The 26,131-nt window shown below is 36.2% G+C and overlaps 1 protein-coding gene across 2 annotated transcripts in view; it reads right to left on the bottom strand.

Moving 5' to 3' along the window:
* The window catches only part of WDPCP (WD repeat containing planar cell polarity effector), a 363,960-nt gene that overhangs the window by 308,837 nt on the left and 28,992 nt on the right, over positions 1 to 26,131 (bottom strand). For both annotated transcript variants that reach the window (XM_032873803.1, XM_032873802.1), the window contains exons 7-9: positions 17,417 to 17,531; positions 14,393 to 14,526; positions 10,426 to 10,617 (exon numbers count right to left, since the gene is read on the bottom strand). In XM_032873803.1, coding sequence (XP_032729694.1) covers positions 10,426 to 10,617; positions 14,393 to 14,526; positions 17,417 to 17,531 — 441 coding nt within the window. The remainder of the gene's footprint in view (positions 1 to 10,425; positions 10,618 to 14,392; positions 14,527 to 17,416; positions 17,532 to 26,131) is intronic.

The following is a 26,131-nucleotide window of genomic DNA, read 5'->3' as shown; positions in this document are numbered from 1 at the left end:
AAGTGACGCCATAAGATGAAACAACATTAGAATAATTGGGATACCAGAAGAAGAAGAAAGAGAGAGAGGAGCAGAAGGTATATTGGAGGGAATTATTGTAGAGAATTTCCCTAAAATGGCAAAGGAACAAGCATCAATATAGGAGGTGCAGAGAGCACCCCTCAAAATCAGTAAGAATAGGTCCGTACCCCGTCACCTAATGGTAAAATTTACAAGTCTTAGCGACAAAGAGAAAATCCTGAAAGCAGCCTGGGAAAAGAAGTCTGTAACATACAAGGGTAAAAACATTAGATTGGCAGCAGACTTATCCACAGAGACCTGGCAGGCCAGAAAGAACTGGCATGATATATTCAGAGCACTAAATGAGAAAAACATGCAGCCAAGAATACTATATCCAGCTAGGCTATTAATGAAAATAGGAGAGATAAAAAGCTTCCAGGACAAACAAAAACTGAAAGAATTTGCAAACATCAAACCAGCTTTACAGGAAATATTGAAAGGGGTCCTCTAAGCAAAGAGAGAGCCTAAAAGAGGTAGACCAGAAAGGAAGAGAGAGAATATACAATAACAGTCACCTTACAGGCAATACAATGCCACTAAATTCGTATCTCTCAATAGTTATCCTGAATGTAAATGGGTTAAATGCCCCCATCAAAAGACACAGTGTGTCAGAATGGATAAAAAACAAAACCAATCAATATGGGGCCTACAAGAAACTCATTTTAGACCCGAAGACACCTCCAGATTTAAAGTGAGGCAGTGGAAAACAATGTACTGTGCTAATGGACATCAGAAGAAAGCTGGGGTGGCATTCCTTATATCAGATCAATTAGATTTTAAGCCAAAGACTATAATAAAAGATGAGGAAGGACACTATATCGTACTCAAAGGGTCTGTCCAAAAAGAAGATCTAACAATTTTAAATATCTATGCCCCTAACATGGGAGCAGCCAACTATATAAACCAATTAATAACAAAATCAAAGAAATACATCGACAATAATACAATAATAGTAGGGGACTTTAACACTCCCCTCACTGAAATGGACAGATCATCTAAGCAAAAGATCAACAAGGAAATAAAGGACTTATATGACACACTGGACCAGATGGACATCACAGATATATTAGGAACATTCCATCCCAAAGCAACAGAATATACATTCTTCTCTAGTGCACATGGAACATTCTCCAGAATAGACCACATCCTCGGTCATAAATCAGGTCTCAACCAGTATCAAGAGATTGGGATCATTCCCTGCATATTTTCAGACCACAATGCTCTGAAGCTAGAACTCAATCACAAGAGGAAATTTGGAAAGAACCCAAATACATGGAGACTAAACAGCATCCTTCTAAAAAATGAATGGGTCAACCAGGAAATTAAAGAAGAATTGAAAAAATTCTTGGAAACAAATGATAATGAAAACACAACGGTTCAAAATCTGTGGGACACAACAAAGGCAGTCCTGAGAGGAAAATATATAGCGGTACAAGCCTTTCTCAAGAAACAAGAAAGGTCTCAAATACACAACCTAACCCTACACCTAAAGGAGCTGGAGAAAGAACAACAAAGAAAGCATAAACCCAGCAGGAGAATAGAAATCCTAAAGATCAGAGAAGAAGTCAATGAAATAGAAACTAAAAAAACAATAGAACAAATCAATGAAACTAGGAGCTGATTCTCTGAAAGAATTAATAAGATTGATAAACCCCTGGCCAGACTTATCAAAAAGAAAAGAGAAAGGACCCAAATAAATAAAATCATGAATGAAAGAGGAGAGATTACAACCAACACCAAAGAAATACAGACAATTCTAAGAACATACTATCAGCAACTCTACGCCAACAAATTCGACAATCTGGAAGAAATGGATGCATTCCTAGAGACATATAAACTGCCACAACTGAACCAGGAAGACATAGAAAACCTGAACAGACCCATAACCAGTAAGGAGATTGAAACAGTCATCAAAAATCTCCAAACAAAGTCCAGGGCCAGACGGCTTCCCAGTGGAATTCTACCAAACATTTAAAGAAGAATTAATTCCTATTCTCCTGAAACTGTTCCAAAAAATAGAAATGGAAGGAAAACTTCCAAACTCATTTTATGAGGCCAGCATCACCTTGATCCCAAAACCAGACAAGAATCCCATCAAAAAAGAGAATTACAGACCAATATCCTTGATGAACAGATGCGAAAATTCTCACCAAAATACTGGCCAATAGGATCCAACAGTACATTAAAAGGACTATTCACCACAACCAAGTGGGATTTATTCCAGGGCTGCAAGGTTGGTTCAACATCCGCAAATCAATCAATGTGATACAATACATTAATAAAAGAAAGAACAAGAACCATATGATACTCTCAATAGATGCTGAAAAAGCATTTGACAAAGTACAGCATCCCTTCCTGACTAAAACTCTTCAAAGTGTAGGGATAGAGGGCACATACCTCAATATTATCAAAGCCATCTATGAAAAACCCACTACAAATATCATTCTCAATGGAGAAAAACTGAAAGCTTTTCCACTAAGGTCACGAACACGGCAGGGATAGTCCATTGTCACCACTGTTATTCAACATAGTACTAGAAGTCCTAGCCTCAGCAATCAGACAACAAAAAGAAATTAAAGGCATCCAAATTGGCAAAGAAGAAGTCAAACTATCACTCTTCGCAGATGATATGGTACTATATGTGGAAAACCCAAAAGACTCCACTCCAAATCTGCTAGAACTTGTACAGGAATTCAGTAAAGTGTCAGGATATAAAATCAATGCACAGAAATCAGTTGCATTTCCCTACACCAACAACAAGACAGAAGAAATAGAAATTAAGGAGTCAATCCCATTTACCATTGCACCCAAAACCGTAAGATACCTAGGAATAAACCTAACCAAAGAGGCTAAGAATCTATACTCAGAAAACTATAAAGTACTCATGAAAGAAACTGAGGAAGACACAAAGAAATGGAAAAATGTTCCATGCTCCTGGATTGGAAGAACAAATATTGTGAAAATGTCTATGCTACCTAAAGCAATCTACACATTTAATTCAATCCCTATCAAAATCCCATCCATTTTTTTTTTCAAAGAAATGGAACAAATAATCCTAAAATTTATATGGAACCAGAAAAGACCTCGAATAGCCAAAGGAATATTGAAAAAGAAAGCCAAAGCTGGTGGCATCACAATTCCAGACTTCAAGCTCTATTACAAAGCTGTCATCATCAAGACAGTATGGTACTGGCACAAAAACAGACACATAGATGAATGGAACAGAATAGAGAGCCCAGAAATAGACCCTCAAGTCTATGGTCAACTACTCTTCGACAAAGCAGGAAGGAATGTCCAGTGGAAAAAAGACAGCCTCTTCAACAAATGGTGTTGGGAAAATTGGACAGTCACACGCAGAAAAATGAAATTGGACCATTTCCTTACACAACAAACGAAAATAGACTCAAAATGGATGAAGGACCTCAATGTGAGAAAGGAATCCATCAAAACCCTTGAGGAGAACACAGGCAGCAACCTCTTTGACCTCAACCGCAGCAACTTCTTCCTAGGAACATCACCAAAGGCAACAGAAGTGGGGGCAAAAATAAACTATTGGGATTTCATCAAGATCAAAAGCTTTTTTACAGCAAAGGAAACAGTGAACAAAACCAAAAGACAACTGACAGAATGGGAGAAGATATTTGCAAAGGATATATCAGATAAAGAGCTAGTATCCAAAATTTATAAAGAACTTAGCAAACTCAACACCCAAAGAACAAAGAAACCAATCAAGAAATGGGCAGAGGACATGAACAGACATTTCTGCAAAGAAGACATCCAGATGGCCAACAGACACATGAAAAAAATGCTCCACATCACTCAGCATCAGGGAAATACAAATCAAAACCACAATGAGATACCACCTCACACTAGTCAGAATGGCTAAAATTAACAAGTCAAGAAATGACAGATGCTGGCAAGGATGCAGAGAGAAGGGAACCCTCCTGCACTTTTGGTGGGAATGCAAGATTATGCAACCACTCTGGAAAACAGTGTGAAGTTTCCTCAAAAAAAACTGAAAATAGAGCTATCCTATAATCCAGCAATTGCACTACCATGTATATATCCTAAAGATACAAACACGGTGCTCCGAAGGGCCACATGCACCCGAATGTTTATAGCAGCAATGTCCACAATAGCCAAACTATGGAAAGAACCCAGATGTCCATCAACAGATGAATGGATAAAGAAGATGTGGTATATATATATACAATGGAATACTATGCAGCCATCAGAAGAAATGAAATCTTGTCATTTGCGATGACATGGATGGAACTAGAGGGTATTATGCTTAGCGAAATAAGTCAATCAGAGAAAGACAACTATCATATGATCTCCCTGATATGAGGAAGTGGAGATGTCACATGGCGGGGGGGAGTTGGGGGGTAGGAAAAGAATAAATGAAACAAGATGGGATCCGGAGGGAGACAAACCATAAGTGACTCTCAGTCTCACAAAACAAACTGAGAGTTGCTGGGGGGAGGTGGGGAGGGAGAGAGTGGTGGGGTTATGGACATTGGGGAGGGTGTGTGCTATGAGTGCTGTGAAGTGTGTAAACCTGGCGATTCACAGACCTGTACCCCTGGGAATAAAAATACATTATATGTTTATAAAAAAATTTAAAAATTTAATAAAAAAAAGACAACCATGAGAGAACATGACATTATGTGCCTTTTGATAAAAATAACACACCATTTTATATAGTCTTGCCAAAACTGACTAACTTGTAGAATTTTCAAAAGATAGAGGAACATGTTGAACCACTGTATGATTATCCAAACAACAAAATCCAGACTATGGGACATTGCAGTTTCAAAAGATAAATTTTAAGGAAAAGATAGGGATGGAGAGGGAACTTGTAGATTAAAGAGGATTTTTAAAAAAAGATTTTATTTATTTATTTGAGAGAGTGAGTGAGAAAGAACATGAGCAGGGACAAAGGGAGAGGGAGAAGCAGACTCCCCTACTGAGCAGAGCGCGCAACATGGGGCTCTATCCCAGGACTCTAGGATCATGACCTGAGCAGAGCACAGTCACTTAAGTGACTGAGCCACCCAGGCAGCCCACATTTGAAGTGTTTTATATAGATAATATCGAACTACAGTGTTGGGAGATGCATTAGGATGAAAAAAATTATACAGATATATAAGAAAGTGATGGAAAGTCATGACAGAGGTTACTCTTGGGGACCAGGAAGGGGTTGAAATCATGATAGGACATAAGTATTTCTGGGTGGTGGCAAAGTTCCTCTTCTTGACCTAAGTGTGGTTCCAGGGTTAATTCCTTCAGAATAGTTCGTTAAACTATACATTTATTTTGTGTGGTTTTCTTTATGCATGTTTTATAATAAAGAGACTTTTTAAAAGCTATCATGCCTAGAATATAAAATCTTTGTTACCTGGTTTTCATGAAAGCTAACATAATACATACATTTCTTTGGAAGAGAGGTTTCTTAAATATTTTGGCTTTCAGTTGAATGCATGTTTAACACTTTTTGAATACTTCTTTAATCAAATTATGCTATATTAAAAATTCATTAACTTCTACTTTTCCATTAGTTGTTGCTCCTCTATCTAAATCATTGCAAAATGGTTTTTAAATTTTAGAGGTAAACAGTTATCTTTGTGAGGTTTTATTTCCCTACCCCTGACAACACGTTTTAAAGTTTAATAACTCTGCTCATGTGTTTTTGATTAATCTGGTAAACAAATTGAGGTGATCTATTCTGAGGAATATACCTTGAAATTACTACCATACTCAGAAAGCATTATCTAATCCATTCAGCTGAGAAGTTAAAATACTTCTTCAAATACAAAGGTAAGGGAAGAATAAGTTACGTTGTCATCACATTTTTGACAAAGTGAATGAATTAAATAATTCTGTGATGATGGTTAAAATTTTCCAGAAAGGAAAGAATAAAAAGTATGTGGAACTTAAATAAAAATGATTACCATGTTATATATGATAATCCACACATACACAATTAAAAACTGTTTTTAAATTAATTTACTGATAAAACATTTTTCTATATACTATCTATTGTATATTTTTCAAAAGAAATTTTTTTCTCTAGACTACATAACTCTCTCTGCTTTATGCTTCTAATTAAGATATGTGCTGTTGTTTAGAGCTCTGTGGTGTGAAATTAGACCAGTTTTCTAATATCCATAAAATATATTTAAAAATGTTCCTCCTCTGAAAGACAGATAATTCAGTCACAGAGAGCTTATTTCTATGTTTCCTTTGTTTTCTTTTTTCTTTAGCTGCTTGGTAAGCCAATTTTCTACTTAGAAGTTACTGTTAAAACTCTCATTTGGTTCAGTATGTGGGCTTTATCCTTTCCATGGTCTGTTATGCAAAAATGATGGCTTTAAATTTTTTTCTTTCTTTTTTTCTTCTTCTTCTTTTTTTTTTTTTTTTTTTTTAGTTTGCTGTAAAGCAGTGTTTCTCAATGTAGATGCACATGAGAATCACCTAGGGAACCTATTAAAGAATACTGGTGCCTCCTCTCCCTCTGAATATTCTGATTTAATTGCTCTGGGGTGGGCCCCTTTCCAAAAGCTCTGCAGGTGATTCTAGCCAAGGCTAGGAACCACTACTCTAGGATCTTGCCACTTTCCAACTAAAAGCTTATTATATTTTCTGATTGAACTTGGCTGGGAGATGCTTTTTAAAAATTCTATAGCTTAACATATGCAAAGATTAAATTTCTTCTCTATAAGGTTGCTACTTTTTTAGTTTGAATTTTAGAGTTTAAGAGTAGATTGTATCATTTATTCTGATGATTAGTTCAAGAAGTCTATATACAATGGTGGCCAGGGGAAAAAAATTAAAGACATATGCTTGAATACAGACCAGTGGTTTTCGTTCACAATATTCTAAAAAATGTTCTACAATTAATTCATAGTTAAAAATTATGTCTTCACATATGAAAAAAAGAAAGTTATTTCCCTAGAGATTTCTTCCAAAGATGTTCACCTTTTACATATAGAAATTCACATGAGATTCTGCAAAACTAATCTTCACAAATTTTTCCAAAAGGTTAACTTTGATAGAATGATTGAAAGGGCCAAATCCAAGAAAAAGCTACTCTTGCTTAAAAAAAAAAAAGGAATTTTTCTATCTTAATATAGTTGGACTGAAAAGAGGGACATTAACTATGCAATCAGTGATGAATAACTAAAAGTCATGTGCAAGTATCATATACAACTTTATGAAAATCTATTCAAAAACACTTATATAAAATGGATAATTTTCCAGAAATACAAATTGAGGAAAATGACTTCAAGAAAAAAACAGAATTCCTGGGAAAACAAAACAAAACAAAACAAAACAAAAACTGGAATCTGTTATGTAAAAACCTACCTTTCTTTAAGATACCACACCCAAGCAGTTTTGTAGGTGAGTTTTAGCAAATGCTCAAATGTCAGGTAATTCATTTTGGTACTGTTTCAAAGAGGAGAAAAAGGAAAAGCTGGCCAAATCACTCCAGAGGGCTAGTACAACCTTTAAATGGGACTTAGAAATGAGAATAAAAGCAAGTAAAACTGTTTGCCAATCTCGTGTTTGAGCAAATTGTAAAGCCTCCTTAATGTTTCCTCCTGACTATGTCCCTAAGCAGAATCAATCATTCCCCACTGGCTCCTACTGTAGCTTGTACATCCTCTATCCACAGCATCATTTAATGCTTTAGTGCACTTACACATTTTCATATTTGTCTCTCATTGGTGGACACTAGGATCCCTGCAGGCAGGAATATTTTTGTATTCATATCCCCTGGAATGAAATACAGTGTTTACTCCACGGTCATGTTCAAATAGTTGTTGAATGATGTGGAAACAGAAGAAAGAGCTTTTAAGGTAGAAATACCAGTAATGTGTACAGGGAGGACATGGAAAATAAGAGTCAGTGAGTAAACCAGTTGGCTAGAACATAGGTTTGTATAAGGAAATACTACTTGAAAGGTAGGTCAGGGCCAGTCAGGGTGGGCTTTCAGTGCTGAGGCTAAGTTTAGTTTCATATCTACTAAAGTCTTTGGAGTAAGCAATGGCTCAAACTTGTAGCTTCAGAATCCAGATGAGCACTTTTTAGAGCTGTCACAGACCTGAAGGTGACCTATCTGGTTGAAATCCATCATTTTAAAATATAGAAAACTGAAGTCAGAGAGTTCTCAAAATTAGCTAAGAGCAGGCAGAAGCTTACAGGGAATAAATTTGACTAAGGTTACACAATTAGTATGTATATGGTCCAACCAACAGGTAAACTAGGTTTGTCCAATTTTAATTGGACAAACCTAGTTGATGATCTAGATGACACCAGGAGATAAGGTATGTAGGCCATATGTATACTTTTTAGAACACTCCTAATTTCATGTAATATACTCATTTCAAAATAGGTAATTTATGTAAAGTATAACTAAATTATTTTTACCTTTTATTATGAGGCAGAACACTTGATAGAATTCTAATTAGCTTTATTACAATCATTTTGATGAAGTCTTTTACTCAATTAGCTTCTGAACCCAAGATCAATAAAGCATGGGCATGCAAAGCAAGTCAATAGGAACAAAGCACTTCCTTAGCCTCACAAATCCACACATACAGTATTACAAGTGGTTTTAGTCACTGCAACAAAATTGGAAAAGTTCCAGAAAAAGGTTAATTAATTAATTAAAAATGACTCTACAGTCTTAAAAGACAGCCTGAAAGTTTCTAATACCAGAAAAGGCAGGTTGAGATAGAAAAAACTTGGACTTGTTCATATCTCAGAATTAAAGCCTAACAGTAGATTTAGAGAAAATATGGAAAGAGTCTTTCTTGTCTAACAATAGAGTCAAATCCCAGTAAACCCATCATAAGTTGAAAATATCCTAAGTTGAGGGGTGCCTGGGTGGCTCAGTCGTTAAGTGTCTACCTTTGGCTCAGGTCATGATCCCAGGGTCCTGAGATTGAGCCCTGCATTGGGCTCCCTGCTCAGTGAGAAGCCTGCTTCTCCCTCTGCCTGCCTCCCCCAAATTTGTACTCTCTCTCTGTCAAAAAAAAAAAAAAAAAAGGGAAGAAAGAAAATATCCCAAGTTGAAAATGCATTGAATACACCTAACCTACGAGACATCACAGCTTAGCCTAGTCTACCTTAAACATGCTCAGAAACATAAATTAGTGAATACACTTGGGAAAAATCGTCCAACACGAAGTATACTTTATAATAAAGTATTGAATATATCATGTAATTTGTTGACTACTATACTGGAAGCAAAAAACAGAATAGTTGTATGAGTACAGAATGGTTGTAAGGGTAACAGTTATTTATCTTCATGACTGCATGTCTGACTTGGCACTGAGGCTGAATGCCACTGCCCAGCATTATGGGAGAGTATCCTATCACATATCATTAGACTGGGAAAAGACCAAAATTCAAAATTCAAAGTATGACTTCTACTGAACATGTACTGCTTTCACACCATGGCAAAGTTGAAAATACTAAGTCAAACCATCTACAAGTTGGGACTGTCTATATTTTACTCAGGCAGAAACTTAAAAAAGGAACAGGAAGGGTTGCTTTTGTTTTTAATTATAAAAAAGAAAAACGGAATTCCATACTCAAAGTACTAGTACAAGGTGGAATTACCCATAGGTTCACAATAATGAATTATGATGGAACCACTGTCAGGAACACATGGGATGAAATACTCCTCCCAACCGCCTCCCGCCCCAGATTAACCCTTGTGGTGTTCCTGCCAAGGTAGGATACTGAGAAGGCCATTGCTCTACAGCCCTCATAAATTCTTGCCTCAGCTATGTTTTGGTACCACAGAGTCTTCCACAAAATAAGCATTTGTTTAATGTTTGCTTATTCAATGACTAAAGTATAAAGAAGGTGACAGATAACATAGCTTTGGCAGGCATGAAATTATAGGCAAGTAGTAATGACAGTACTAAAAATGATAATAACAAGAATCACAACAGCGATCCATGTCTGAGAGTTTACTATATGTACATATTGCTCTAAATGCATGTATTAACTTATCTTCGTTAACTCTATTTTTCAAATAATGAAACCACAGTGCACAGAGGTTAATAGCTTGCTCAAGGACAGAGAGCTGGGTAGTGGCAGAGCTAGGATTTGAACCCAGAAGCCTTTGTTCTTAATCACTGTGAGATTCGGGCCAGCCCTGGAATTGTCTGTTTACCTTATAAATATGATACTTCTAAGGATCCCACTTTATATGTAATTTCCTCGTTTCAGAATTTAGGAAAATAAATTATAGGTTTTAAAAAGTATTCATCTTTATTTCAGAATATAAAAACTTTAGAATCCTATTTTATTTGCTCTTCAACAAAATGTATATATTTGCTTTAAATTTACCTCTAGTCTTCCTTCAGCATAACCTAGGAGCAGCAGATTGGCTCTGTCCTTCTCAGGAGAAATGGGAGCCCAAGGCCAAGCATCATCACTGACCAGTGGACACCAGCAAGCAACTATATCCTGAACACAATTGATAGCAAGACGACGCTCTGTTGTCCTGTTTACTGGGCCAGGTATCTCATAATAGGAAATCTAATGATTAAGGAAAAAAAAGCATACAAAAATAATTTTTTAATGCAAAATCCTCACAGTATTACAAAAATTAAAGCATCTGTAAATGTAGATAAATGCAAGTAAATATGCATGCTAAACATGTGCTTAAGGAGGTGTCAGAATTTACCAAATTCTTTTGACACATATATAAAAAAGACATATGTTCAAAATTCTCCCCATTTTTAGCGGAGGAAAGGAAAAGGAGAAATGTGAGTTAGGGAGGAATTGGCTGTAGCAATCCCAATCAATACCAAAATGTACAGTCATGGCTGCTTGACAGCATCGACCTACACATAGGATTTAAGACCAGCTGTATTAAAAGACAAGTTTAGTACTGCTGACCAAGAGTATCTGACTACTGTTTAAGACATAACATATTAACAATGACTGACAACAATAAAAGGAAAAACAACTTGAGGCAAACATCACTTTTTTTTTCTTTTAGAATATATGAGACATATATTCTGCATAAAGGGATAAGTCACAGCATCATGCGTAAAAGTTTATGCAGCTTCTGAGAATTATGCTTCTCTTTCTTAGGAAGGATTTGTAGAATTTATTATTCAAACTATGTTATTTTGGAACATGGTTATTTGAAAACATAAGCACAGCACCATCTGGGTGACACATGCCAAGGAAATATAGATTGCACCGTATTTCTGCTTAAGGAATTAATGGAAGGTTGATAGCTTGGAAGAAAAAAAAAAAACTATCTTGCCATTGCTGGTCAGCAATAATCGAACCACTTTCTGGGGATTAAGCGCATGGCTAAGCCTACTGGACCAGACACTAGCAAAGGGCAGGGGGTCTTCTTATCAGAGAAATGCTTCTGGAGCCAGTCTCACTACATGACAGATTGCTTTCATATTCCTGTCTGCAAGGCAACAAAGGATGGCAGTAATGCGATAATGCCAGAGTGCAATGGGTGTTAAGAACCCGTTGCATTTATGTATTGTATTTAGTAAATAATCAGGCTCATCCAAATTGTGATCTCACCACTCAACCAAGGCCATTAAAATCAAGGTTAATGCTTTAATAATCCTCTGCTATTTTTTTTAATATGGTCAAAAGGAACCCTTTTCTATTTGCATGGCCATAATATCATTGACCTCTTCATCCTCTGAATGCACATCAAAAGGAACTGAAATCAAAGTAATTACCAGTGTTGTTCTCTTATGGTAAACATTTAACTCCTTGTGCTGTCCCTTTCCTGTTAAATAAATTGAATTGGATTTTTAAAATGTAGACTGGAAAACTTGTTAAAGGTCAACAGTCTCAGGATTTTTACCCTGCAATTTTCTTTGCCAAAATTATTTCAATCTGAAAGAATTAACTTATGGTACTATGTAAAGAAAAGCAGAATTATAAATACTCTACATTATTTCTTTGTTTTAAAATCCAAATGGGCAATGACAGACAATACAGATGTAATTTAGGCTTTGAAGTGCAAATTCTTATAGTTATGCTTTCAATATCATTTTTTAACTACGTATTTTCTTGAGATAAATACCATAATGGAATTGCTAAGTCCTTACAAATTAACATACATTATTTTGATGTCCTATTGCCATGTAAACATGTTGCTTACAAATTGCTAGATGAGAAAACAGAGTTAAGAAACTGACACTTTTAATCCTCATATAGTTCAAATCATGTATGTTATCTGTAATTTATTGTTTCTTGTTCATTTTACTTGCCTTGTTGACTATTATGATAGAATACTGATGCCATTAAAACTCACAAGAAACAATAAATTACAGATAACATACATGATTTGAACTATATGAGGATTAAAAGTGTCAGTTTCTTAACTCTGTTTTCTCATCTAGCAATTTGTAAGCAACATGTTTACATGGCAATAGGACATCAAAATAATGTATGTTATCTGTAATTTATTGTTTCTTGTGAGTTTTAATGGCATCAGTATTCTATCATAATAGTCAACAAGGCAAGTAAAATGAACAAGTTTCTTAAATTCTCCTTCCTATTGACAAATGGCAGTTTTTACTATGTATTAAATATCTATATTTCAAATACTGAACAAAAAAATGAAATCCATGATGGGCTTTTCCAAAGAGAAGCAGTTAGTTCTCCAATGTATAGAAATGATGTGAGTGCCCATATTATCCTCAAATCCAAAGACAAAAAAGAATAAACAAATAAGAAATTCCCTTAAAGTGTAAGAGTCCATATAGTAAGTCTATTTTTCACATTTTTTCATAAGAAAAGATGACATCCTGACAGTTTCTCTCTGATCTCATTATTGGGTAGCTACTATCCTTCAGCTGAGAAGACTACTAAACTATCCATCACACCTAAGATGGAGAAACCAGTCATACAAAATTTTATATAATAGTACTGAAAACATTTTAAACAGTTTGAGTTAATGCATATTGGAGCATTTCATTAATTTACTTACTTTTTCCATACTGGTACATTTTAAAGACCAGCATTTGTAAATAAGCAACATTTCAAATAAATCTATAGTAAGTCAATCTGGAAAATAACATCTCATTAAGAATGCTAATACCAGTTTTTTTTACTAACCAAAATATAATACACGAATATCACCAACTCCAATTAAAGAAAATCAGTATTATACAAAATGTTACAGAAACTCCACAAGGTTGGGAAATAAAACCAAATTACAGTTCATTATCACAATGAAAAACTTATTTAATTTTTTTATCCCATGTCAAAAATCTTATTTTTATAAGAATAGATGTTTCTACCAAATAAAATTACATCCTCCCCATATCACTACCACTTCAATCATAGTAAGAAATAATCCCAAAGGGCAAAAGTTTAGCTTAAATACTACTTTCTCAAAATCAAACACAAATTTCAAATCACAAAGGTGACTTCTAAAAATCTTTGCCTGTATTATAGATAGATACTCTGGGTATGGCATAAGTATGCATCTTTTTTAAGGAAACTGTATATCAGCTCTGTTCCCAGTGAACAGTGAACTGTCTCAAATCCACGTTACAGAGGCTGGATCAATCTTGCAAACACAAGTCATTGCTGAAAAGAGGCCTTGAACTGAAACAGCCTGGAAAATGTATTAGATACTCATCCTAGCAGAGAGTATGCCTTCCAAGCAGTTAAAATGTAATGTGGCAAAACTTATATTAAACACATCGTTTAAAATAAAAATCCTGCCTTAACAGATGTAAAATCCCTGATACAAGGAAACAAATTACCTGGAGTTAGTGAAGGGAGAGATACTAACATATGAAGGAGAATTCATTTTGCATTTTTCTCTAGTTATAGCTGGGTATACATGTGTGTATGTGGGGAGTGAGGGGTCTTCCCACTCCTTGTTTATTACACTTTTCTATTAACCTTTGAAAGTGCCTTCTTTCTTCTTTCTTTTCTTGTGAAATGGAAGCCAGAGCAGCTAACCTTGCCTAGAAAGATGATATGGGGTTTCAGGGAAAAATGAGAATGGTATTTATAATGCCTTTAGCAAGAAAACCATTTTCAAATGTGTAACTTGTCTTTACTATCTTTGATTTCCATAAAGAACTAAATAAATTGCTCCAAAATGCCATTATTAGATTCCCATAATGAGAGTAAAAAAGAAAAGGTAAGATAGTCACTATTTTCAGTGAATGAACCTTAATCACGTAATTAACTCTGGTTTGTCTGAAATCTAGAAATGTTCAAGAATAATAAGTATAATATCAATCCATGTGATACTTTAGTATACTCTAGTAACTAAGAATATAACTCTATAAATTGAAAACTCTACCTTATAATCCAAGGCTGAGAGTTTTTCCAGTCTTTTGTTTGTATCAGGAGACCCCATCTTCTTGGTAAACTGAATAAAACATAGTTTGTTTTGCGCCAAAAATGACAAGATGATGAAATTGTCTGTGAGAAGAGCTAAAACAAAAAAGATTTGATAATTTTATAAAATACTAAGTTAGAATACAATGATAATGAATTGTGAAATTTTTTTCACTAAAATATTACAAAAAGCTATTCTCAGAAGATAAATACCCACTGAAATACTAGTCTCCTAAATATCATTATTTTACAAGGATATTAAAGAAATTACAAATGGGGCACCTGGGTGGCTCAGTGGGTTAAATCCCTGCCTTCGGCTCGGGTCATGATCTCAGGGTCCTGGGATTGAGCCCCACACTGGGCTCTCTACTCAGCAGGGAGCCTGCTTCCCCCTCTCCCTCTGCCTGCCTCTCTGCTTGTGATCTCTCTCTCTCTGTCAAATGAATAAATAAAATCATAAAAAAAAGAAAGAAATTACAAAAAAACAATAATCATCAATTTAGTCATGCATGGATTTGATGCTTTCCTTTTTACCTAATACCATTTTATGGTAACACTGATGTTTGGGGATAACCACCAAATGAACCAAGGCTAGAAAAGCATAAAATAAAGACTATCTCATAACTGAAGGTAAAGATGAAAATACTTAATTTTTATTTGTACTTAGCCTTTAATCTTGTGTTTACATGATATAAACCATCTGAAAATAAATTGATTTTTTTAGGGGATACAGATCAGTGTTCTCCACATATGTACAAACATTTATTTATTTATTTGTTTATTAAGAGAGAGCAGAAATGCCCACACGCATAAGCAGGGGGAGGGGAAAGGGAGAGGGAAAAGCAGACTCCCCACTGAACAATGAGTCCAAAACAGGGCTTGATCCCAGATCCCTGAGATCATGACCTGAGCAGAAGCTACACAGCCCTGTATTTTTTTTGTTGTTTTTAAATTTTTCATCAATGAACCTTCTTTTTGAGGGTATACAAGCTGAATTAAATAAAGCATATTACACTCTACATGCACATTACAGTAATTAATATATAATAATGAAGATTAGCAAAAATGTTTCTACAGCTTTATTTCTAATACGCACAAGTAGGCAGACAATTAATACTCATGAGTTACATAAAGGGTTATTAATGTTATAAAAATATTGATAAAAGCTTAGTATAATGGGAATTTGAAAAATGTTTTACATTATTCCTACCATAAAGAAATTATTGAGTGTTTCATATATTTTTCTTTACTTCCACACCCTAGCTATGCAAGCAGCAGCCAAGAGTATAGCTACACAATTACAGGAGAGTCTGGAGAGCTGCCAAGAAATCACATTGTTATCATGGTCTCATGAGAGTGTATTATTTAGGGCATAAATAAAAGAAACAAGTAAAAAGAGATATCTCTGAGACACGAATAGTGTTGGAAGTCTCCTTTTAATTCTTATAGAGGAGCATCAACATGACAAAATCATCATAGCCACTATTTTATTTGTGGTGTCAAAAAAGGGGTCAATTATGACACATATGAAAATGGAACTTCTTCCATAGGAAGTTTCCTTGACACCATGTTCCTGTAAGGAGGAGGAAATGGCACACTTACAATTCTACCCTCAGCTTATTATCAAGAATTTTGTCAATTATAGCCAACCTGCAAAAAGCTTTTCTCTAAGTTGATGAAAATGTGTCTGTGTTATTCAGAGGTAGCCAGTGATAGCAGACAGCAGAAGGAAGGTGTCTATAGTTTCACCTCTGTCCTTTCCACTGGACCACAATTTGTTTTGATTATTCAGTTAAGATACTGACAACTTCAATCACTAATGATAATGCAACCTGTTTCTTAAACCTTTTTACCTTCAATAAAAGAACATAACCTTAATATTTCAGGAGTCAGCATAGTAGAGCAGAGAGAAAATGGGTTCTGCAGCTAGAATCTGGGTTCCAATTTTAGTTTGGTTATTTTCAAGCTGCTCCCTGGTATCTCATTCATGGGCATGTTTCTTAGTGTCTTAGCTTCAATTTCCTTATCTATAAAATGGAAATAACTATACCACAAAAGCTTCTTTTTAATTAAATAAGTAGGTAGACACAGCATCTCAGAGCCTTTCAGGGCTCAAATAAATGTCAGTATCCTATTTCAAAAATTGGCTTAAAATCTTTTTTATGTGTTTTTTAAAAAGATTTATTTATTTATTTGAGAGAGAAAGAGAGAGGGAGAGAGAGATAGAGTGTGTGCACACCTGCATATGTGTGGGAGGGTTAGTGGGGAGGAGGGGCAAAGAGAGAGGATGAGAGAAATCCAAGCCAACTCTGACTCCATGGTGAGCATGGATCCCAACTCAAGGCTTGACACCAGGCTCAATCTCCTACCCTAAGATCACAACCCAAGCCAAAACCAAGGGATGAACACCCTACTGACTGTGCCATGAGGCGCCCCTTTATTACGTACTTTGTAGCAATTATATACTGATTGTGGTATACTTAAAAGGATCCAGCTTTATCTAGTATATTTGGCATTGGTTTACATATTTAGAAATACTGCCCAAATTTTCTCAAAAGTTAGTATTCTTAGATTTTGGTAACAACAGATCTTCCTACTAGCCAAATCACAGATTTTTTTTTTTTTTAATTTGTGGCTGTGTTGACACATTTGGGTTATTTACAGAAAATTCATTTGAAAATGAAAAGTACTTGAAATGTCAATAAAGGACTAATTTTTAAAAGAACACACTAAAAAAAACCTGTTTTGAGAATACCTTCACATTTTTCAAAGGAAAAAGTAAAAAATACTCAGAATATGAGCCTAACACTTAACAAAATTTTTGTATTAAGTATTAGTCGAAACTTGTATTGGTCCCAGGGGTTGTAACTATGCTATTATAAGCGATTACTTGTGTTTGCAAGTCCCCAGTGGTAATAATTAGTGTACCTGTTGACACACTATTTCTCCTGCCCCACTGTTAATGTAGGCACATGGGGGTAATTACCATCACTGATGGAGTCTGAGATGAGCTTCCCCACCAGGCTTCTGTCAATCACCACTTTTTCCAGCTGTGGCCCAGAGAGGCTTAGGGACACCAGAACACCTGAACCAAAGAGGAGCTAAAACCAGGTAAAGGGGGCAGGGAGAGAGATGCACTGAGAATTAGAGTCTTTCAAAAATCTTTCTTTAAATGTATAAATTATAAAGATATTTACATGGGCATGTATACCATGAAATTATAAAGAGTTTTTCTTTATTGAAAAGAAGCATTGCAATTCTGAGTAAATAGATACATGTGGCTTAATGATGCAACATGGTAATAAGTGCATTTGATTAAAGCTATGTGCGGAAACTGAATTTAGACCATGTTTATCAGAAGCCCAACCAACGAAACACTTAGAAAACACCAATAAAGAAGTAACTGCTTTGTACTGTATTCAGAAATGTACTGTGTTCTACTAAAATATTTTGAAAGATTACTATTTATATCAGAAATTAAAAGATTTCTGAAAGTTTGAATAGTCATTGCTATACATTAAATATAGAAAAGATGCAACCATTACAATATAAACAGTGAATGTTACAATTTATTTGGAATTTAAACCCCACTTCTACAAATAAAGATCTTGTCAGTTTAAAAATTAAAATACATGGCAATCAAATCAACTGGAGTAAAATGTTAAATTTTAATATTCATAAATAAGTAAACAATTTCTCAAAAAGAGATAAACACAGTAAAGTACCAGGCTTTATCAATATTGGTGTTCACCCAACCACCTAACAAAGATGACTAGATATCACCATTATGATACTGCTCCTTTCCATTTGTGGCAGCATAATTCATTCATCTCCAAATGTTTAAAACTTCTGAAAGGACTATGCATATGCGTATGCTTGTTATCTATAAGATTATGAAATATCAACACTGGAAGAAATTGTTTCACCTTCAAGGCAACAGACTCAAAGCAGATGAATCATGGAACAGCATATGGTATAAGAAGAAAAAAACCAATTGTCAGTAAACTAATCATGAACATGCTAGCCAAATTCAAAGACAACTATGATTTTAAACAAAACAGGGGAATTCCCCACCTACCTAGGAAACGTGTCCCAGCTAGAAAGGATGATTCTGTGTCAAGACATATTTAGACATGTGTGAAGGATGAGCAGCATGAGGGACCAGGTTAATATAAAGAAAGACTACTACTTCCCCAATGCTTAACAGATTCCAGGCACATGAATAGGAACAGAAACTGAAGGGTCCCACATGATTTAATAGACTGTCCATTTAATGTCAATGCCCCTAAAAGGGGTAGATGGCAGGAAAGATGTAATCATCATTATTCATTTGGGAGACTAGTAAGAGAAGAACACTTGTTCCATGAATTTCAAAATATTCACAAATTAATCTCTACTGAATTACATCCAACCCTGCAAGACACCTTGATGGCAAACACTGATATTTCCCTTTGGGGAATTCCCCCATAACAACATAACATATAGTCTTTACTTCTAAATTCTCCTTTCTCAGGCAGGCAATTTTAGGGTCATCTTTCATACCTAGTTCTCCCCCATGTCACAGCTTTTTTCTCCCCCATTTATTCAAAACATCTCTAAAATCTGTCCTTTTCTATTTATTTTTATCTACTAAAACTTTACACCTATATCCTTGAGCATCTTTTTTTCTTAGTTATCCACTGACTACCAAGCTCTCTATGGATACCGGCTAGGTCATTTTTATCTTCGTATCTTTAACACCTAAAACAATGCCAGGCACACAGTAAGTGCTAACTAAACGTTTGAAGAAAAAAATCATAATTAACTCATTATAGGATCAGATCATTCATAGTTAGAAAGAAACTTATTCTAATCTTCCACAATGACATGAAAGTTCCTTCTACAGCATATCTTCAAGCATCTTTCAAGCATTCAGTCCATGCTTAAATACCTCCAGTGAACAGGAGCTCATTATCTTACCACTGGACACTTCTAATTGATTGAGAGATCATTTATTCATGTTTTTCATTCAACAAAAACTAAATGTTGATTTTATGCCAAGCACTAAACTAAATTTAGTGGCTCAAAAGAGAATAAAATATAATCCTCAAAATAGGTGATAAATAGGTTAACAGAGAGTATCTCTACATACAAGCAAATAAGTGTAATAAAGTGCTATTACTGGTCCAATTATAGAAGTACACACTGGGGAGACTAGGGAGACTGAGTAAGAGGTGGTGACGGTTGAGCTTGAGGTAAAGGCTAATACTGCCTTCTAAGAACTTCTATAATAACCTAAATTTTTCTTCAATAGCACACTTTAAAATATTAAAAGATAGTAACATAGTGTTAAGCGTGACTCTGAATCAGAATGAAATCAGCATTGGCTCTACCTCCTACTAGCTGTGTGACCTTGTGGGAGTTACTTAACCTCTCTCTGACTTCATTTCCTTGTCTGAAATGATAGGGTAAAATCTACATCTACTTCATAGGATGAGCATTAAATAACTTTTTACAAACAGTATTTAGAATAATGCCTGGCACACAGTAAATGCTTGCAATTACTATTATTCAACCATTGCTCATATATGTTCACTATACTACCTGCCATCTCTGAACACATTTTTTTGTCTTTCTAAAAATCTTGTGCCCAGATTGGACTCAAGACTAGAGAGAGTGCACTAGAGCCCAGGTGAGTTATCACCAGTACAATCTTTTGTCACCTTTCCCATTGGTTAATGATTTCATAAGGATATTGTCTCCAAGATATTTGCAAGTTGCTCCAGAACTTTGGCATTTAATTTGTCCAAGTCTCAAATTTCTTTTCCTTACTTTCTACTCTCAGCACCATTATCATGAACTAGTCCTCATGTCCTAATAGTAATTGCTATTTCTATATTTGGGCGTTTATTATGTTGGAAAACAAATTATAAATGTCCACTTTTGGGGGTGCCTGGGTGGCTCAGTGGGTTAAAGCCTCCGCCTTCAGCTCGGGTCATGATCCCAGGGTCCTGGGATCGAGCTCCACATCAGGCCCTCTGTTTGGTGGGGAGCCTGCTTCCTCCTCTCTCTCTGCCTGCTTCTCTCCTACTTGTGATCTCGTTCTGTCAAATAAATAAATAAAATCTTTAAAAAAAAAAAAGACCACTTTTGTAGGATGGTGGTATCAAGTGCAACCTGTGAAAGTAGGTAAAAGAGGGACTTAAGCTGGAAAGGATTTGAAGGGAAAGTGTCAAGGTACAGTAAGAAAGCACGCATGCTGCAGTAGGTAACAAATGGAGACTGGAGCAGTGATTTGGGAACTGTGAATCCTGCCCAGTGAGTTTAAACATTCCTTCAGAATCTTTCTTTGAAGGACAGGTGCAGCCACTTATTTATATATTCATTCATTCATTCCACAAATCTATATTTGGTATTTTGTATGAGCCAGGCCCTGTTCTAGGTACTGAAGATACAGCAATGAACCTAATAGACAAAACCCTTGCCCACCCTCACCTCAGAGAGGTTGCATTCTAGTGTGGACACAGGTATAATAGGCAAATAGTTTTGATATAATGTCAGACAGCAGTAAGAACTACAGAGAAAAATAAAGCACAGTAAGGACAGGGATTTTTAGGAGAATCCTGTTTTAAGCAGAATGACTAATAAAGAAATAAAAAGACCTCTCCAAGGAGATGACATTTGAGTCATTTGACCCAAATGAAGTTATTGAATAAGCCATAGGATTATTTGGAGAAAGGGAATTTAAGGCGGAGAACACCACCTGCAAAAACTCTAAGGTCCGAATATGCCTGGGAGGACTGAAGAGAGCTAGGGCAGAGTAGCTAGAGGGAAATGAGTGACAGTGCTATTCACAGAAGATGAAATCAGAGAGGTAGCTGGGCCAAGTTAGGCTGACGAGAAATCATTTTAAGCAGCAGAGAATTACAATCTAATTTATGTTTTAAAGAGGAGTCTGGGCAAGAGTAAAAGCAAGGAGACCATTAGGAGGCTATTGCAGTAGTCCAGGTGAGAGAAGATGGTTTGGATATAATGGCAATGCTGGAAGAAATGATATGTGGACAGATTTGAGATATATTTTATTTTATTTTATTTTTTAAACTTTTATTTATTTATTTATTTATTTATTTATTTATTTATTTGACACAGAGAGAGAGAGAGAGATATCACAAGCAGGCAGAGAGGCAGGCAGAGATAGAGAAAGGGGGAAGCAGGCTCCCTACTGAGCAGAGAGCCCAATGCGGGGCTCGATCCCGGGACTCTGGGATCATGATCTGAGCCGAAGGCAGAGGCTTTAACCCACTGAGCCACTCAGGCGCCCCTGAGATATGTTTTAAAGGGAATCAGCAAGAACCTGCTGAAGGACTGGATGTGGCATACAAGGGAAAAACTCAAAAAGTTTTGATCTGAGTAACTGGATTTAATGAGATAGGGAACACTCAAGGAGACACATATTTAGGGGGAATCAAAAATTTGTTTTTTGACCTGTTAGTTTATGGGGTCTATGGACATACACGTAGAGACATTGAGTAGACAATCAGAAATGAGTCTGAAGTTCATGGAGAAATAAGGGCTAGAGATATATATTTTAGAGTCATCAAGAAAATAAAGGTAATATTTAAAGTCATGGAACTGGATGAGCTGTCCTTAAAAAATGAGTAGAAAGGTCACATGGCTAGGGCCCTAATCCACCCTGACTGGTGTCCTCGTAAGAAGAGGAAGAGACAACAGAGAGCTTTCTCTCTCCATGTGCACGCACAGAGGAAGGGCCATATGACAACATAGTAAGAAGATTGCTGTCTATAAGCCAGGAAGAGAGGCCTTACCAAAAAGCAACCCTGATAGCACACTGGTCTTGGAATTCTAGTCTCTAGAACTGTGAGAAATTAAAAAAAAATTTTTTTTTCACTTAATCTATTATTAAAGTTGAAAGAGGTTTGGTCTGAGGTTTGGAGCATTCCAATCTTTAGAGGTATGAAAAGATCAGGTTAGCCATCTTAACGAAACCTAGTTTGGGTACTCATTAGGATCAAGGTATGTCCATCACTTAGATCTCTAAATGTCTTGTGGCCTAGAGGTATCTCTGAAACCAGATTTTGAAATAATAAGATATAGATAAATTAGCAAGCTAATTAGTGCATTTTTATAAAACAACCTGTGGGAAAGCATAAAGTTTCCAAGTACTGGTGCCAAAGATAGTCTTGGATATAGTAACAGAGATAACCAGAATCAGGATAAAATAGTCTGAAGTTCAGGAAAAGAATATTCCAGTTAAGACAAGAAAGTGTTTCCACCTGTTTTCCCAAAAGGTTTGTTCTTAAACCCTCCAAAATGAAAATGGCCAATGTAAGAATTGGAATGACATGAAGAAAAAGGGCACTAAGATACTGTCCTATCCTACTAGCAAGGAGTTGGAGAATTCTGACAGCTTAGAAAATGAAAATGAGGAAAGAAGTAAAGGGAAGCCCCTACAGAGCAGATCTGAGCTTTGGGCTAGCTCCCCAGGATGAATCAATGGGAGGCCCATGAGATTTCCCAAAACTGTTCTGATTTTAATGTTGTTCTTTGTGCAGAACGTGACTAAGGCAAAACAGGAACGGAAACTTTTTCTTTTCTTGGACACCCTCCCAGGCAGGAAGCATCTTTTTTACTATTTCTGCTATGTCCATATTTCTTTCCATTGCCTTTAGCATTTCTCCTTATTTTCTCCAATAAGCTCATGCCAAAGAGGCTTTCTCTTTAAGATTATGGGAAATGATTTCCATAATCTTCAGATGGCTCTTCAAATGGTTTCTCCTAACCTCAGATTCAGTACTTAATGGGAAGTGAAATGGCACTGGGAAAAGAAAATCAGATCAGATAATAACATTAATCTACATAAAACACAAACAACCACAAGAACTTAAGATTCATTTCATTCACCAGCTCAAAACATGTGAATTTTTGCCTCCTGTATAGACAGGGATACAATGGTGAATAAGGAAGACACAAGTTAGTAGAATATAGAGAGAATACAGGAGAAGACCTCATTCAGAGAAAAGTGGAGGTTTTGGTCAGGATGGATGGCTGCTTCCTAGAACAGAGAGTTTAATACCCACAGAAAAGAGAAATGGATCTTACTTGGTCTTAAGTACTGAAGAAGAACTGATGCAGTAATTGTGAATGAGCTATTATTTTATAATAGTGATCACAAACAATTTCATTAAATTCAGTATTCTCATTGGTTAAGAAAACTCCCCCCAAATCCATGTGATTATAATTACGTCTGAGGAGAAAATGAAAAGTGAAGGTATGCAGGGTCAGGACGACAAATCAACAGTGAGCGACAAGTTTAATCCATGATCTGAAAATTAAGTCATCAACAGGCAGCAAAGTCTGATCCCCCAAATCACTAGCAGACATGTGGGCCATAGCAGGTGCCGAACACTACAATCCAGAGAGACAACAAAGTATTAGGACCACTGCAGTGAATTCTAGGGCTGAAGCAAATATTGAAAGCATTATAGAGCCACACCCCTGGAGGTCCAGTGAATTTACATCACAATGGGACCCAAACCCCACTCAATCCTGCCCCCACAATCCAATCCACGGGATAAATTCTGGAGAAACTCTGAGAGCTATAGATGGTCAAACAATTTTACATTGGGAAAATCTATAATGAAGACTAGAGTCACTGATTATTTTAGCAGATAACCTGTTGGAAAAAAGATAACATGTCTTCTGTAATTTACTCCTTCATTCAGCAAACATTTGAGTATAGAGGGAAACCATGCCTGACTAACGCATTAGAGTGGAGAAACAAAAGTAAATGCAATTAAAACAAGGACAAAAAAAAAATTTTAATTGACTCACTAGAGGGAACTGACTTAAAGACAAGAAACAGGGGGCGCCTGGGTGGCTCAGTGGGTTAAAGCCTCTGCCCTCGGCTCAGGTCATGATCCCAGGGTTCTGGGATCGAGCCCCACATCGGGCTGTCTGCTCCGCAGGGAGCCTGCTTCCTCTTCTCTCTCTCTCTGCCTGGCTCTCTGCCTACTTGTGATCTCTGTCAAATAAATAAAATCTTTAAAAAAGACAAGAAACAGAAGGATAAAAAATAAACAGGTATTTTTCCGGATAGAGAAGTGTTAACAATGGGGTTTCCCAAAAATTTGTCAAGTGCTATTCAATATATGGAATAGATACATGCCTAGAAATTTGCCTGCTAAGTATATTTCAATATAAGAAATCTCATTTTCTCACTATGAGTAAAGCTACTTTTTAATTCCTAGCGTAATTTTTAAGCCACCTCTTCTGTGTTTATATATAATAATTACATAAAAGTGATCATTCCTAGAAATATTTATAATCCTGGTGAAATTCACACACACACAAGAAGTACAAAGGTAAAGCTCCTACTTGCCAAAAGTTTTAAAGATCAAAAGGGATAAAGGCCGTGGTAAGAAGGAACAAAAAGGGATGCCTGGGTGGCTCAGTCGGTTAAGCGTCTGTCTTCAGCTCAGGTCATAATCCCAGGGTCCTGGGATCGAGTCCCGCATTGGACTCCTTGCTCGGCCGGGAGCCTGCTTCTCCCTCTGCCTGCTACTCCCCCTGTTTGTGCTCTGATAAAGAAATAAATAAAACCTTAAAAAATTTTTTTAAAAAGTGAACAGGAAATCATACCAGATAGCACAGTACTTTTATACAAAATTTTATAATTTACAGAGGATTTTTATACATATAATGCATGTAAAATGCCAGTACAACTCTGGTACCTAATAAGTACACAAGTTTAAAAAATAACAATAACAAGGTTAATTCTCATACTAATTCATGATCAGGAGTGTAAAGCAACTCACCAAAGGTCTCACAATCAGTGGGAAAGTAGAGACCATAACACAGAACAAATTCAGTGTTCTTTCTCACACCACTGAGGAACTAATATCCTTAACTCTCATTTCTCAGTTGACCTCCATGTAACAGCCCATCTGGTATTCCTCTCTCTGTGGCTCGCTCTTCACTCTAAACTAGTTGCCCTCTCAACTAGTAGTTCTCAAATGTGACTGATTTTGGCTACCAGGGGACATCTGGCAATGTCTGGAGACACTGGTGATCACAAGCCCTGTAAGTGAGTCACTTGCACAGAGGCTCACCGGAAGAGAGTGCTCGTAAATGAGCTGCTTTGGAGGTGAAGGTTCTCCTTATCTCCATTAAGCAGATTTGGGGAATCCTCAAATTCTAATCAATACTTCCCTCACATAAAGAAAGGATAATGACTGAAGACCTGGTCAGATATCTTAAATGGAGTGGTGAGCAGTGCATAGTTAGATCAGGAACCTAGAGGAAACTTGTTCTGTACGCTTCCAACCATGTTCAGGGCAATGAGTGATGACTAATGCCAGTTGTCAAGACAGATAGAGCCCCAGGGCAAGTCAGAGAGCTACAGCAGCTTGATAGAAACATCCTGTAAGAACACCTCCTCACTTGTGTTCTAATTCTCGGCTCACCAATCTTCTTATCTATAATTTAGTCTCTTGAGTAATTCAGCCATCACGTGGGAATGCCCCAAGCAAATGAACAAAATCTATGATGCCAGATATATCTGACACTATAAATTAATAAATTGCCATGCCAGTTAATAAATCAGTCCTTCTGAGTTTGGTTATCGTAAATGTTGTTAGTACAAGAAAACAAATAGAGATAACATAAAAGATAGATAAGTTTAATTAATCAGAAGTTTTCTGCC

The sequence above is a fragment of the Lontra canadensis genome, unplaced genomic scaffold (genome assembly GCF_010015895.1).
Source record: "Lontra canadensis isolate GAN:19392208 unplaced genomic scaffold, GSC_riverotter_1.0 scaffold50, whole genome shotgun sequence".
In the NCBI taxonomy this organism is placed as follows: domain Eukaryota; kingdom Metazoa; phylum Chordata; class Mammalia; order Carnivora; family Mustelidae; genus Lontra; species Lontra canadensis.
This window is presented reverse-complemented; position numbering and strand designations above follow the sequence as displayed.